Genomic DNA, 16482 nt, shown 5'->3' on the forward strand with positions numbered 1-16482 from the left:
CACTCCCCTAATCACCCATCAATCACTCCCTGTCACTATCTGTCAACACTATTTTTTTTATTTATTCCCTAAACTGCCCCCTGGGGACTCCTGATCACCCCCACCCCTCAGATTCTCCCCAGACCCCCCCCCCCCGGTGTACTGTATGCATCTATCCCCCCTGTAATAACCCACTGATCACCTGTCAATCACCCATCAATCACCCCCTGTCACTGCCACCCATCAATCAGCCCCTAACCTGCCCCTTGCGGGCAATCTGATCACCCACCCACACCATCGGATCGACCCGCAAACCCCCCATCAGATCACCTCCCAAGTGCATTGTTTAGATCTGTTCTCTCCTCTAAACACCCACTAATTACCCATCAATCCCCCCCTGTCACCACCTGTCACTGTTACCCATCAGATCTGCCCCCTATCTGCCCCTAGGGCACCCAATCACCCGCCCACACCCTCAGAACGCCCTCAGACCCCAGCCCTGATCACCTTGCCAGTGCATTGCTTGCATCTATTCCCCCCTCTAATCACACCTTGAGACACCCATCAATCCCCACCTGTCACCCCCTAGCACACCTACTCATCAGATCAGGCCCTAATTTGCGCCGTTTGGGCTCCTGATCACTCGGCCAAACCCACAGATCCCCCTTCGGACCACCTCCCCAGTGCATTGATTGCATCTATTTTCCCCTCTAATCACCCCCTGAGACACCCATCAATCACCTCCTGTCACCCCCCCCCCCCCCCCCCCTAGCACTCCTATCCATCGGGTCAGGCCCAATACAACCTGTCATCTAAGAGGCCACCCTGCTTTTGACCGGTTCCACAAAATTCGCCCCCTCATAGACCACGTCATCAAAATTTGTAGATGCTTATACCCCTGAACAGTCATTTTGAGACATTTGGTTTCCAGACTACTCCTCGCGGTTTAAGGCCCCTAAAATGCCAGGGCAGTATAGGAACCCCACAAGTGACCCCATTTTAGATAGAAGACACCCCAAGGTATTCCATTAGTGGTATGATTAGTTCATAGAATATTTTATTTTTTGTCAAGTTAGCGGAAATTGATTTTTATTGTTTTTTTTTCACAAAGTGTCAATTTCCGCTAACTTGTGAAAAAAAAAAAATCTTCTATGAACTCACCATACTACTAATGGAATACCTTGGGGTGTCTTCTTTCTAAAATGGGGTCACTTGTGGGGTTTCTAAACTGCCCTGGCATTTTAGGGGCCCTAAACCGTGAGGCATAGTCTTGAAACCAAATGTCTCAAAACGACCTGTGAAATCCTAAAGGTACTCATTGAACTTTGGGCCCCTTAGCGCAGTTAGGGTGCAAAAAAGTGCCACACATGTGGTATCGCTGTACTCAGGAGAAGTAGTATGTGTTTTGGGGTGTATTTTTACACATACCCATGCTGGGTGGGAGAAATCTCTCTGTAAATGGACAATTGTGTGTAAAAAAAATCAAAACATTGTCATTTACAGAGATATTTCTCCCACCCAGCATGGGTATGTGTAAAAATACACCCCAAAACACATTATACTACTTCTCCTGAGTACGGCAATACCACATGTGGGGCACTTTTTTGCAGCCTAACTGCGCTAAGGGGCCCAAAGTCCAATGAGCACCTTTAGGCTTTACAGGGGTGCTTACAATTTAGCACCCCCCCAAAATGGCAGGATAGTAAACACACCCCACAAATGACCCCATTTTGGAAAGTAGACACTTCAAGGTATTCAGAGAGGGGCATGGTGAGTCCGTGGCAGATTTCATTTTTTTTTTTTTTTTTTTGGCACAAGTTAGCAGAAATGGAAACTTTTTTTTTTTTTTGTGTCTCAGTGTCATTTTCCGCTAACTTGTGACAAAAAATAAAATCTTCTATGAACTCACCATGCCTCTCAGTGAATACTTTGGGATGTCTTCTTTCCAAAATGGGGTCATTTGGGGGGTATTTGTACTATCCTGGAATTTTAGCACCTCATGAAACATGACAGGTGTTTAGAAAAGTCGGAGATGCTTCAAAATGGGAAAATTCACTTTTTGCACCATAGTTTGTAAACGCTATAACTTTTACCCAAACCAATAAATATACACTAAATGTTTTTTTTTGTTTGTTTGTTTTTTTAATCAAAGACATGTAGCACAGTAAATTTGGACAAAAATGTATACAGAAATTTTACTTTATTTGACAAATTTTATCACAGAAAGTGTAAAAAAATCATTTTTTTGACAAAATTCATGTCTTTTTTGATGAATATAATAAAAACTAAAAATCGCAGCAGCAATCAAATGGCACCCAAAAAAAAGCTGTATTAGTGACAAGAAAAGGAGGTAAAATTCATTTAGATGGTAGGTTGTATGACCGAGCAATAAACCGTTAAAACTGCAGTGGTCTGAATGGAAAAAAAAGGCTCTAGTCCTTTTTTTCCATTCAGACCACTGCAGCCTTAATTTATGACTGCAGTCCTTAAGTGGTTAAAAAAAAAAAAAAATGATTATTTATCTGAAGGTGCATACACATTTATTTATTTATGTATTTATATAGTGCCGACATATTACACAGTGCTGTACAGAGTATTTATTGTCTTGACACTAAGGGCCCGTTCAGACTGCACACGTTTCCAGCCGCGTTTCGGAAATGCGTGCAGGAGGCCGACACGCACGACATCAGACAGTGCATAGAGTGCACTGTCTGATGTTCACACTGCATGTGTTCCGGACCTCTGCGGTCCGGGAACGCATGCTGCACGCAGATTTTGTTGCAAACGCGCAGCTGTCCCATTCACTTTTCAATGATGGGATCAGCCACGCAACGCATACAAACGCGGATGGCATGCGTTGCGTTCCGCATGCATGGCCGTCCGCGTTTGTGTGAACTGGCTCTAACTGTTTTTTTTCCATTAACCTCCAGGACAGGTCCACCATGAGAACGACAGGCTCCTCCCAGGAACAGGAAACGTCCAGATAGAGTACTCTATAAATCTTTGTTCAACCCCTCGATCACCAGTTGACGTTTCCTGTTCCAGGGAACAAGGAGTGCTCTAGTCGCTCGCCGGTCCATCAGACCAGGTGTGTTTGGGACCCGGTTGGCGGCGAATGGTGGACCTGCCTAGAGAGGTGTTGAGGTCTGGTAAGGAGAAGCGAGGGTACCTTCTCCTATGGCTGTCCTGGCTGCCCGAGTTGTGGTGGATCCGGGGGACACGCGCGGCGTCCATGATTCCCCTAGAGCGGAGGCTAATGGCGCGCCGGAAGTGACGTGGTGGTCATGCGGGCCTCCAGAGGGTAGGCGGCTGATTGCCCTCAATGGCGGTGTACTTCCGCCCTTACGTAGCGTCACTTCCGGTCGCGTGGGTGAAGAGGCACCGGAAGCCTGCATGGTTCGGCAGTTCGTTTGCTGAACGGAGCGGGATGGACGCTAAGCAGGAGCCTGGAAAGGTAAGAGTGGCGGAGGCTTGGTGACCTATATGGTATGAGCTGTACGCCTTATGCCGCGTCTGTACTGAGGTCTGTTACTAAATTTTGACTATGCAGTATATTATAACAGCCTGCTTAGCGTCTGATCTGAGGTCTGTATAAACTATGCATAGAGTGGGAACTTATGCTGGTGCAGATTATTCAGGGGGATATGCTGTATATATGATGTGTGTATATATATATTTGATATTAATATAAATATATATGTGTATATTGTAAAAGCAACATAGGATTAGTGTGCGGGCAACAGAGAGAGAGAGAGAGAGAGAGAGAGAGATATGTCAGATGGATTATATGTATATATGTCTATACATGTTCCTTCCCTTCCTGGTCTTAAGGTTGCTTATCACTCTTGAGATTGGTGCACCAGGGTGTTCTTTCTTTGTTTGGGAAAGGAAGATGACATTATTTTGTTTTTCTGATTGTTGTTATAGGGCCCGGAGTCTACTGAGCCGACAAAGCCAAGAAGGCGGTGCCCGCTCTGTGATGCAAAAATGGCCCATAATTATAATAAGCAGTTCTGCCAGCCTTGTCTGGTAAAGCTAATACAGGAACAATCAGGGGGTTTAAAAGAAGAGGTAATGTCAGCTGTAAAAAGGGAAATGGCTGACACAATTAAGTCATTAGAGGAAGTAATTGCCTCTGCTATCACCCCAGCAACAGAGGCATTAATTCCAGGTACTAGCACGACCGTGCCGGCCGGGGAGATACCAAATGCGGATTCTCAACCTATTAAACATAAGAATAAAAGTACAAAGAGAAATATTGTATCTTCCTCTGAGGAAGAAGATATGGAGGGTGAAGATGAGGATAATGATGATGAATCAGACTCTTCTAAAAGTATGGACAGCCAGACTGAAATTAAGAAGATCTCCAGGTTTAGATTTCCGGCTGATGAGACTGAGCAGCTTATCTTGGCTATTAATAAAACTTTAAATATTGAATCTAAGAAGTCTGAGGAGGTATCCATGCATGATAAGTTATATCAGGGAATGGAGCCAAAAGAATCCTTGACTTTCCCTATACATAGATCTACAAAGAACACCATATTAAGTCAGTGGAAATACCCGGACAGGAAGTTGTTTATGTCAAAGGGATTTATGAAAAGGTTTCCGTTTACAGAAGAAGAGGTCAAGACTTGGGATAGATGTCCCAAGCTTGATGCAGCATTCTCACAGGTTAATAAAGACAACGAATTAGCTTTTGAGGATCTAGGGTATCTAAGACCCACAAGATAAGAAAGTAGAATTTGCTCTTAAAAAGTCCTGGACAGCAGCAGGTGCAAATTTTCGGCCAGCAGCAGCCACAACATGTGTAGCAAGAGTTCTATCCCTATGGGTTAAAAAAGTAGAAGAAAAGGTGGAGAAAGGAGCTTCTAAGGAGGAGATTCTAGAATCATTAGAAGTAGTTTCCAAAGCTACAGACTATATAACTGATGCAGCAGCCGAGAACATCAGAGTAAACGCAAGAACCTCGGCATTAATTAATACAGCAATGCGGAATCTATGGATAAAGAACTGGGAAAGCAGTCAGGCCTCAAAAGCCAGAGTATGTAATATTTCCTTTGATGGAGAACTACTATTTGGAGAACAGTTAGACCAAATATTAGAAAGAACTTCTGATAGAAAGAAGGGATTTCCGAAAAAGAAGAAGTTTATACAAAACAAAAGGTTCTTTAGAAGAAATAGGCAGGAGAACAAGGAAAAGCCTCAACAGAGGAGGAGACCTTGGGCCATTAACAGAGAAGGAACGAAAAAGAGTTTTCTTTTTCGAAACCAAGACAACCAAGAAAAGAAGTGACGCCAGAGAAAAAGTTGGGGGTCGTCTGTCGGGATTTTATTCCCAGTGGACAAAAATAGGCAAAAACGATTTCATCCTCAATCTTATAAGCCAGGGGTACAAGATCCAGTTTCAGTCCCCTCCACCGAGAATTTATTACCACTCCTCTTCCAAAAGACAGAGAGAAAAAACTAGCACTACAAAGTATCATAAACTCAATGCTAGATGAGAACGTGGTCGTGCCAGTTCCGGGCAATCAGGTCACGGACAATCAAGGATTTTATTCGACTTTTTTTTTGGTAAAAAAGCCGACGGGGAAGTTCAGGTTAATTCTAAACTTAGTCTCTAAACCCCTTTGTGTCTTATCAAAGATTCAGGATGGAATCAATATACTCTGTGCGAAACTTGTTAACCCCAAACTGCATGATGACAAACATAGATTTGAGGGACGCTTATTGGCACATTCGAATAAGAGAGTCGTCTCAAAAGTTCCTCAGATTTGCGATAAAGGAAAACGATTCAACATTTTCAGTTCACGGTCCTGCCTTTCGGGATATCATCGGCACCGAGGATATTCTCGAAAGTAATGGCGGAAGTGATAAAGTATTTACATACGGAGGGAATTCTCATAATTCCATATCTAGACGACCTCTTGGTAGTGGCAGAGTCATACCAAAGAGCAGAGGAAAACACAAGAGGAGTGCTAGATCAATTACAGATCCTGGCATGGATAGTAAATTGGGACAAGTCCGTCCTACAACCAAAGTAAAAAATCCAGTTTCTCTGAGTCATAATAAATTCAGAGACAGAAAGAATGTATTTAACAAGCAAAAAGATAAAGAGATTGAAGACGATAATACAGGAATGCATAAGAGAGCCAAGAATGACCATAAGACAGGCGATGAAAGTGTTAGGTTTCCTAACATCAACAGCTCCAGCCATACAGTGGGCGATGATGCATACGAGGCACTTACAAAATTGGATGATGGAAGTCTGGAACAAAACACAAGACGATCTAGAAAAACAAGTGATATGCCCAGTAACAGTGCTGAAATCCTTGGAGTGGTGGTTGTCGGAGAGAGTACTCACCGAAGGCAGGATGTGGATTATACCAACAGAAAAGATTATCACAACAGATGCGAGTCTTTTAGGTTGGGGACCACATCTGGAAGGAAAGATGTTCCAAGGTCTATGGCTAAGGAGGATACGAATTCAATCATCCAACTACAGAGAGTTAACAGCAATACAAAAAGCATTGGAACAGAGTTTACAGATGCTGAAGGGTCATCATGTTCAAGTCAGGACAGACAACACCACAGCAGTGGCCTATTTAAATCGGCAAGGGGGTACAAGGTCAAGGAAGCTGATGGACCTGGCCATGGACATATTAATAATAGCAGAGGAGAACTTCCTGTCATTATCAGCAATACATCTGAAAGGGTCACTGAACACGATAGCAGGCTTTCTGAGCAGACACAGAATATCAAATTCAGAAATGGAAATATCAAACAGGATGTTCAGGAATTTAACCAAGCGGTGGGGTTCGGCCGCGGTTAGACATGTTCGCAAACAAAGAAAACACAAAGTGCAGGAGGTTTTACTGTTTGAATCCAAACGAAGGAGCAGAAGCAGTGGATGCGCTCAGTCAGAACTGGATATTCGACAAGGGTTATGCTTTCCCACCAATACAACTGATTCCACGTGTTTTACAAAAGTTATTACAGACCAAAGCAATGGTAATTATGGTAGTCCCGGATTGGCCAGGAAGAAGCTGGTATCCACTACTACTAAAAATGAGGCTGGAGGGTCCAGTGAGAATTCCGCACAGGGAAGTACTAGCTCAGGGGTCAGGAGGAACTGGAAGCTCTATACCAAATCTAAACCTGTCAGCCTGGCTTCTGAGAGGTCTCCTCTGAGGAGAAGGGGAGTTTCAGAAAGAGTCATAAGTACTTTGCTAGACTGCAGGAAAAAGGTGACAAGGAAAATATACCTAAAATATTGAAAAACTTTCAATATGTGGCAGGAAGAATCGGGATTCAAGGGTGAATTAGTACAGACAGTGTTAGAGTTTCTACAAGATGGTGTAGAAAAGAATATTTCATTAAGTACTTTAAAGGTACAAGTAGCAGCAATATCTACCTTTTTGGATGTAAGGTTAGCAAGGGACCCCCTTATCATCTAATATTTCAAGTCAGTAGAAAGAAAGAAGCCTATGGTAAATAGAAAAGTTCCCAGTTGGGATTTATCCTTAGTTTTGAAGGTATTAAAAGGAGAGCCCTTTGAACCCATATCAGAAATTCCCTTCAGACTTCTAACAATGAAGATTGTGTTTCTCATAGCTATTACCTCAGCTAGACGTGTGAGTGAGTTAGAGGCACTATGTTGCGATTAACCTTTTTGTATAATACTTAACCCTCCTGGCGGTTTGGCAAAATCCGCCAGGGGGCAGCAAATACGTTTTTTTTTCTTTTTTTTTTTTCTTTTTTCCTTTCATGTAGTGAGACGAGGTCTCGCTACATGATAGCCGCTGCTCAGCGGCATCCCCCCAGCCCCTCCGATCGCCGCCGGCGATCGGAGATCAGGAGATCCCGTTCAAAGAACGGGATCTCCTGGAGGGCTTCCCCCGTCGCCATGGCGACGGGGCGGGATGACGTCATCGACGTCGTGACGTCAAAGGGGACTCCGATCCACCCCACGGCGCTGCCTGGCACTGATTGGCCAGGCAGCGCACGGGGTCTGGGGGGGGGGCGGCTGCGGCGGCGCGTATAGCGGCGGATCGGCGGGTAGCGGCGGCGATCGGGCACTGCACGCAGCTAGCAAAGTGCTAGCTGCGTGCAGCAAAAAAAAAAATTATGCAAATCGGCCCAGCGGGGCCTGAGCGGTGCCTCCCGGCGGCATAGCCCGTGCTCAGCACGGGCTTACCGCCAGGGAGGTTAAGGATGAAGTAATACTGAAAACCTGTGATGAATTTCTGCCTAAAGTAGCTACAAATTTTCCTAGATCTCAAGAGATTGTGTTACCATCATTTAAAGAAGAGCCGGGTTTAGATGTCAGAAGATGTCTCATATATGCTATTTAGAGAGGGTAGCGGAGTTTAGGAGTTCTAGAGCCCTGCTAATCAACACTTCAGGTGCTACAAAAGGCGGAAAGATGTCGAAAACAATAGCTAAATGGATAAAGCTGTGTATAGAGGAATCCTATAAGATCACAGGAGATACGGTATTAGATACAGTTAGAGCCCATTCAGCTAGAGCAGCGGCCACTTCATGGGCATACAGAGCGGGTGCTACGCCAGAAGAGATCTGCAGAGCAGCTACGTGGTCAAGTCTAAGCACCTTCTCTAGACACTACAAAGTGAACCTGATGTCTGCAAGACAGCAATCATTTGGGAGAAAAGTCCTGCAGGCAGTCGGCCCACCCTAAATTGGTAAGATTCTTGCTCATCTTCTCATGGTGGACCTGTCCTGGAGGTTAATGGAAAAACCAATGTTATTTACCTGGGAACATCCTTTTTAGTAACCTCCAGGACAGGTCCGTAACCCACTCTATTAAGGGTTTATATGTATATGTATAAATATTGAGATGTGTATGTATATGTATATGCAGAATAGATATTCAAACCCCTTTTTTTAGGTGAACAGTTCTTGGAATTCACTGGTTATCGAGGGGTTGAACAAAGATTTATAGAGTACTCTATCTGGACGTTTCCTGTTCCTGGGAGGAGCCTGTCGTTCTCATGGTGGACCTGTCCTGGAGGTTACTAAAAAGGATGTTACCAGGTAACTAACATTGGTTTCAGAGGGGGCTCACAATCTAATCCCAACCACGGTCATATGTCTATATATGTATCGTGTAGTGCATGTATCGTAGTCTAGGGCCAATTTTAGGGGGAAGCCAATTAACTTATCTGTATGTTTTTGGGGTGTGGGAGGAAACCAGTGTGCCTGAAGGAAACCCACGCCAGAACGGGGAGAACATACAAACTCCTTGCAGATGTTGACCTGGCTGGCATTCGAACCAGGAACCCAGCGCTGCAAGACGAGAGCGCTAACCACTACGCCACCATGCTGTCCCAAATGCTGCACATGAATAATTGTTATACTTAATAATTGTGCATTGATCATTAGTGCGTCAGTTTGGGGCACAAGCAGTATACAGACACTTTGAGCAGTGTGTACTGTTATTTTGCAGCCAGTGGCCCACCAGTTTACATGCTGGCAACGTTTGTGCTAGGAACAGGCCAATCAATGACCATATAATATGTTGAAAACATTCTGAGTATGTTCCTTTTTTTTTTTTTTTTTTTTTCCCCCCCCCCCTCTTTTTTCGGTTATTCAGTGTTTTACTTGGTATCTAAAACAGAAGTGTGAGAACAGCTCAGAGTGAGGTCAGCCATGTTACGAGACAGGAATATTTCCGAAGATACTGAGCTATGCTGAGATGGTCATATATAGAAACACTAAAAACACTCCGCTGCAGAGAGGTTTGGGTCCAGTAGTATTACTAAATCTAAAATGGCAAAGGACAAAATGACTGATATGCGGAAAAGAAGGTACATTTTGGCAGCCGGAAGAACTTTATTAGCATCAGACAAAATGCATTTCAGAACCCGATAGCATTTTCGGGGTGCTGGTTGTTGTTTTTTTAATGTATGCATAGGGAGACCTCAGATGTCCAGGCACCACGAGTTACAAAGCTAGGGATTGTGATGCAGGGACTAATCTGTTTATGCCTGTAGTTGAATAATTAAGTTGTACTTATTCCATTATTGTTGATTTAACATAATTTAAAGGGTTTTGTCATTTAAAAAATGCAAACTTCACTTATCTTGTATGTAAACTATTTAGGGTAATTGCTGTGCTTGCCTGGCATACGGTGTTCATGTGAGGTTCATATATCTTTGAGAAATTGGCCTTAGGAGATTTATCTTGGAAGAGTTCTCTGGATTGGAGCCAGTGAATCTTGTGATAAAGCATCTTTTGAATTATCAGTGTTCTGCTTTATTGTATTGTAATTCTTTTGTAAAGATTTATTCAGATAGCTTGGGTTTGCAATGTGGTGTTGATTTCCCAGAGGCTCTATTGCCAGAGGAATACAGTGTGTTTGTGTTTGAGATACCCTCATGATCGGTGACTCAATAGGAAAGTATTTCCAACATTACTGATCCATTACCATGTTTACCTGAGCATGAAACATTTACAAATTTGTGATTTTGTAGAAAACAGCCAAAGATGTCATTCAACTATTTGCACAGCATCCCCAAAAATCCCTTTTATTCTATTCCTGGTTCATAAGTTGTGCATAAAGTGACACCAGTGTTAATTATTATTTTTTATTTATATAGCGCCAACATATTCCGTACCGCTTTACAAATGGGACACTATCTCTCTTTACAAATGGGCATTAATTCTGTAAAACCTCTTTAAAATAAACTTTTTAAAGTGAACCTTAAGGCAGGAAACACTACTGTAGATGCAATTGTGCGTGTTTTGCCATGGACTGCCAAACACGCATAATTTTCACAGACTTTTGAAGTCGGTAGCCTCGCACAGGAAATGCTTGTCGTGACCATTTGTTCACGTTTTGTGTTCGTGATTTTCTGTGCGTCTTTAAATCGTACAGCTTTCTGCACGACACGTGCATTTGCATACAGTATATGACACCGGAAACATGGAAGAGTCCATGCAGAAAACCGTTAGCGGAAAACGAAAACGCAAAAGCTGATGGTGACCCGGGAATCACAGGGAAATACGGCCCTTCAAGTGTGTGTTCCCTGCCTAAGTGAAAGGAATACTGTATGTGTGTAGTCAGGGTTTTCCCATTGTAAAATCATTGCTCACCCTTTTCTTAACCTAGTTTACATTCTGAAATTTATTCTGGTTGGATACCTGTTTAGTGTTGTCAGGTGTATCACTGCAGAATGTTTTACTGTGTGTTCAGTAGAATTACCACCTGGTCTCCCAGAGTGTACTGGCAGAAGAATACTGTACTACATGATAAACAGCCTAGGTTGCAACATCACTGTGAAGAGGAAAGCACACCAATACACAGCAATAAGCTGACCCGCATATAAGCTGAGGTACCCACTTTTACCTCAGAAACCAGGAGAAAGTGATCGACTCGAGTTTAAGCCCCCTCCCCACTATAGCTTCCTCCACAGTAGCCAGATGTGTCCCCAGTACATGTCAGCCCCCTCCCCTTAGCCAGATGTGCCCCAAGGATGATACAGCCGTGTCTCAAGACGCCAGTCATAGATATGAGACACAGCGATTGCCACACAGCAATAATCCCCGATCATTGCACCACTGACACATTGCTTGCACGCTCCATTACAGAAGCCAGGGGACACAGGTATTCTTGAGCAGCACGCTCTGCACACCATGGTGCAGGGGATGCGGGGCATGGACACAACTGGGCACAAGCTGGTAAGAGCAGGATCACTATGACAGTAACAAAACCTGCCCCACCATCTGTTCTGCTCCACTGACTCGCATATAAGCCGAAGGGGTAACTTTTCAGCACATTTTTTTTTGTGCTGAAAAATTAGGCGTATACGCGAATATATAAGGCATGTATATGAGAAGTGTTTCTGCTGCTGAAACAAGAATGAATGTAAAAGTGGGTATTCTGAGTAATTTACTACATTCTACTAAATGTCACTAGTTATTATCACAGCATGTGTTCATGGAGTCCTTAGGCATTGTATATTGCCAATTAAGTCCTCTTTGCTCGCATATAGTGATTCATTTGCTCTGGCTGTGAAGGGGTGACCAATCAGGAGCTTTTGAAAAAAAATTTTTTTTTTTGGTTAAAGTAAAACTGGTCAGCACTGTTCTGAAACTCCTTCTTGAGCCCCTGCAGCAGTTCTTTGCAAATGAGGCATCCTGTTAAACACTCTTTCCTATTTCCCACTTATAGGCCCAGTGCACACCAAAACCGCTAGCAGATCCACAAAACGCTAGCGACTTTGGGTGCGGATGACAGAGTTTAGTCCCAGTGCACACTGGGCGGATCATGATGCGATCCGCCGGCCGCATCAGCATCCGCATGGCTAATGTATCTCTATGGGCTGGTGCACACCGGTGGTTTGAGGTTTTAAGCAAACCGCAAACGTGCAGCAAGAGGCACGTTTGCGGCTTGCTAAAAACCTCAAACCACCGGTGTGCACCAGCCCATAGAGATACATTAGCCATGTGGATTTTCAGGCGGATGCGGCCGGCGGATTCCATACTTTTGATTTAGAGAAGATGGGATTGATAGGTTGATAGGGGATGAAGAGACCAGACTGCTAGATAAAGGCAGCTTTGGTAATCTAACCTCAATCAGGCAGATACAACTCGCTGATATCCAATGGCACAGCTTCCCAAATTTAACATTATTGTTGGTGCCGCATATTCAACAGGCATGTGAATTAGCCCCTCGGCCTGCATCAAGGCCAATCCCCCTGTAAGGAGTCCCAATGCGAACGGTAGATGCATCTGCATCTTACACGTACAATGTGTATGTACACGATTGGACTCGTCTGATATAGGATAAAAAGCCTGAGTCAAACTTACCTGAGGTCGCCCACAGGGCCATGAGCCCCTAACTTTGTAGGGTGCAGTCTGACATCGGGAGGGAGCACCATCAGATTTCCCCCGTGCATCCGCACACACCAAATAGTACACAGCAAAAAATTGGTTGTCGCCTAACCCCCTTGGCGGTGTGATTCTTTCCGGATTTTGGGGTCTAAAAGCTGTGCATTTTTTTTTTTTTTTTAGCATGCTTTTAGACCCTAAAACCTGGAAAAAAAAATCACACCGCAGAGAGATCTGCAGCAGCCCCAGCACTCGCTTACCTCCTGGGATCCAGTGCTGCAGTTCTCCATCTGCCCTCCGGGTGACACTGTAACCCTATGGTGAGATTGCCGGCTGTTGTCATGACGTCAGACGGTGATCCCACCAGGAGTAAGCAGAGCCACAGAGGAGAGGGAGAAGAATGGCAGCAGACATCGAGATCCCCTGCTGCACGCATTGCTCTGCATAGACCTCCCAGCAGCTACCATGACTCCAGCTCGGGATAACCGCTCTTAGCTTGTTTTTTCCACACCGAGCTGGACTCGTGATAATCGCTAAGGATGATAATCAGGCTGACAACCATCAAATTAGGAGCTCACAAGGCTGAGCAGACCAATTTTTTGCTTGTCTGCTTTATTTTGTGAATTCTTAGAATAAATATTCTGCTAACTTGAGCCATCTGTGGATTTATTTCTGTTTTCCAGCTTCCCGCAGGATTTATACAAAACTGGCATTTTTATGTACAATAAATTATAAGGTCTTTTGTTTTTTTTGCAGAGAAAAAGATCTGCAGATGAGATGAATCCAGTTTTCCCAGATGAGGCCAGTCTTGGTGGTAAAAAGTCAGCTGCAGAAGGAACACTAAAAGCATGGACCAGATGTGGCGAAGGTTTTGACGACTGTTCGGTAGAAATGGTAGACCTTTCCTTCTGGCTATTCCCATAATACAAGAACACCAGAAAAGTGCCTATCGGTTTCACATACGTTAACTTATGTGAATTAAAGTGTTCATGAGGCGAAACCTCTAGTACAAAAATACATACTTGCCTAAGAAGAGCCTCCTCTGCATCCTATAGAGGTTATAATATGCATTTTCATTGGACAACTTTACCACTTCCATGTAGTATGAAGGCCAACAGGTTACAAATACTATGATTGTGTAGTGCTGAAGCTGGGCACCCTCATAGCAGCAATGCTACACTGTGCGATCGCCAGAACCCGAATTACATCTCCCTCAGAGTTGCTACAACGAGGTGGAATTGTATTGAACACCGCCGGGGAGTTTACCAGCAGTAGGGAGAGCCGTCATTCGGCTCGCCCTGCACCCAACTGACCAGCAGCGGACGCACCATATGTGCGCTTGTAAATAGGTACTACGTTGAAGTGGTAAACTTGGCCAATCAAAATTGGATGTGTGTACGCACCCTTTTTCTTTAAGCACTTAGTGCAAATATAGGACATTTTAAAACATCCATTTTGCAGGAATTGGTACAAACGTCCATTTTGTTGAACTAAACATCCACTAACGTCTGTAAGTGCTCGCACCTGGCTCTTTTACCATGCCTATAGAGGGGCATGAAGTGGTTAACTGTGTGTTTTGCCAATAATTATTACTTTTTTTTTTGTTTGGAACCCGAGGTGTGAGACCTATGGAAGCTGCCATATTTCTTTCCTTTTAAACAATACCAGTTGACTTGCAGTCCTGATCTTTCTGGTAAGTAGGGTCTAAATCGCACACCTGAAACAAGCATGCAGTTAAACTTGTCCAACATCAGATCAGCATGCTTGTTCAGGGGTCTATGGCTTTACATATTAGAGGAAGAGGATCAGCAGGACAGGCAGGCAATGTGCATTATTTAAAAGGAAATAAACATGTCAGCTGTCATATCCTTCCACCTCGGGTTCCCTTTGAAGTCATCATTTTTAGTAGCTATGGTGAGCTGTTTTATTACCACTAGATGTCACTGTTTCTCTTAATATATTTACTGTATGACTAAAGTCATAGGCTAAATAAGCAAGCTTTCTTCACCAATTATCTCCAACAAACAGAAGTCTTTAAAGAGAACCCGAGGTGGGTTTGAAGATTATTATCTGCATACAGAGGCTGGATCTGCCTATACAGCCCAGCCTCTGTTGCTATCCCAAACCTCCCTAAGGTCCCCCTGCACTCTGCAATCCCTCATAAATCACAGCCACGCTGCTGACAAACAGCTTGTCAGAGCTGGCTGTGTTTATCTCTATAGTGTCAGTCTGCTGCTCTCCCCGCCTCCTGCAGAACTCCAGTCCCCGCCTGCATCCCTTCCCTCCCTGCTGATTGGAGGGAAGGGACGGGGGCAGGGACCGGAGCTATGCAGGAGGCGGGGGAGCAGCTGAGACTGACACTACAGATGTAAACACAGCCTCACAGCACGGCTGTGATTTATGAGGGATTGCAGAGTTCAGGGGGACCTTAGTGGGGTTTGGGAAAGCAACAGAGGCTGGGCTGTATAGGCAGATCCAGCCTCTGTATGCAGATAACATTCTTTAAACACACCTCGGGTTCTCTTTAAAGTATAACCTACAGCATGCTGTGGTAAATATATTTTCACCTATGTAGAGGGTAAGGTTCTGTATCCCATAGAGCTTTCCTGGTCCCCTCTCTCTATGCCCTTGTTTCTCCCCTCCCCCCCCCCCCCCCCCCCCATTGAAAGGATTCATTCAGTAAGTTCAATAGGTCTTCAGTAGTCCTTGGGCAGCCTTTGAAAGTACTCACGTCCCAGATTAATTCTGCAGACGAACAGATATCTTCTGCACACACGTGATTCCGGATTGGCCAATCTTCAGCAGCACTCAGAGATGTGCGTGATTACACAGCCTTCCGAGGAGACCCGAAGGCACTTTATGTAAGCAGGGGACAGCGGTGGAATGTGGGGACAGAGAAAGGAGAGCAATAAGTTTTTACTGAGGACACGACACTGATTAGTTAAATTCTGCCTAAATATAGGCCAATTTCCCCTTCCTTACTCCCTCTCAACTTTTATCATAGGGTTCCTGGCTGCATAACAGAAATGTGTGTTACAGGCATTGCAAAGTGTTATTGTTTGTCTTTTTTAAATATTGTGGCAGGGAACACACTTGACTTTCAATTTTCCGTGCGTGTTTTTCTGCATACTTTTTCTGCACACTAAGTGTGTTTCCATGCAGGAAACCGCACACGTTTTTTCACAGCAGATGATTTAATTGATACAGAAAACTGCCAAAATGTGCAGAATCAGGATGCAGAATGTCAGTTTTTTTTTCTGTGTGCGAACAACACAGTAAGTTGCATTAGCCCATTGATTAATATGAGTTCTCAGTTTTTCTGTGCAGAAAATGCGCACGAAAACAGTCAAGTGTGTTCCCTGCCTGACTGTAATGTTTCTGTATTCGGTATGTAGCCATGACAGAATGTTGACTTTTGTATGCTGTGGAAATTCATGATCTCTAAACATAGGTATTTTTACCTCCATAAAGAAAACTAGGTCGTCGGGCAGAAAATTGAAAGCAGTCCGGCACTTGGCACAGTCATTTTTCATTGAGGAAGGTAAGTGGTTTTGTTTGTTTCTATTTTTTTATGCTTTGTGTAATTGCACAAGAGAATTGATATTTTGGTGGTTTTGTTGCAGTGTTTGCCGTTTTGGGGGCTCGTAAATTACT

The 16482-nt window shown here is 44.0% G+C and overlaps 1 protein-coding gene across 1 annotated transcript in view; it reads left to right on the forward strand.

Moving 5' to 3' along the window:
- SPIDR (scaffold protein involved in DNA repair) overlaps positions 1-16482 on the forward strand; it is a 651436-nt gene that overhangs the window by 10774 nt on the left and 624180 nt on the right. Inside the window, exons 2-3 of the mRNA XM_068237354.1 lie at positions 13585-13722; positions 16300-16369. Coding sequence (XP_068093455.1) covers positions 13585-13722; positions 16300-16369 — 208 coding nt within the window. The remainder of the gene's footprint in view (positions 1-13584; positions 13723-16299; positions 16370-16482) is intronic.

This window comes from Hyperolius riggenbachi, chromosome 5, assembly GCF_040937935.1.
Source record: "Hyperolius riggenbachi isolate aHypRig1 chromosome 5, aHypRig1.pri, whole genome shotgun sequence".
NCBI lineage: Eukaryota > Metazoa > Chordata > Amphibia > Anura > Hyperoliidae > Hyperolius > Hyperolius riggenbachi.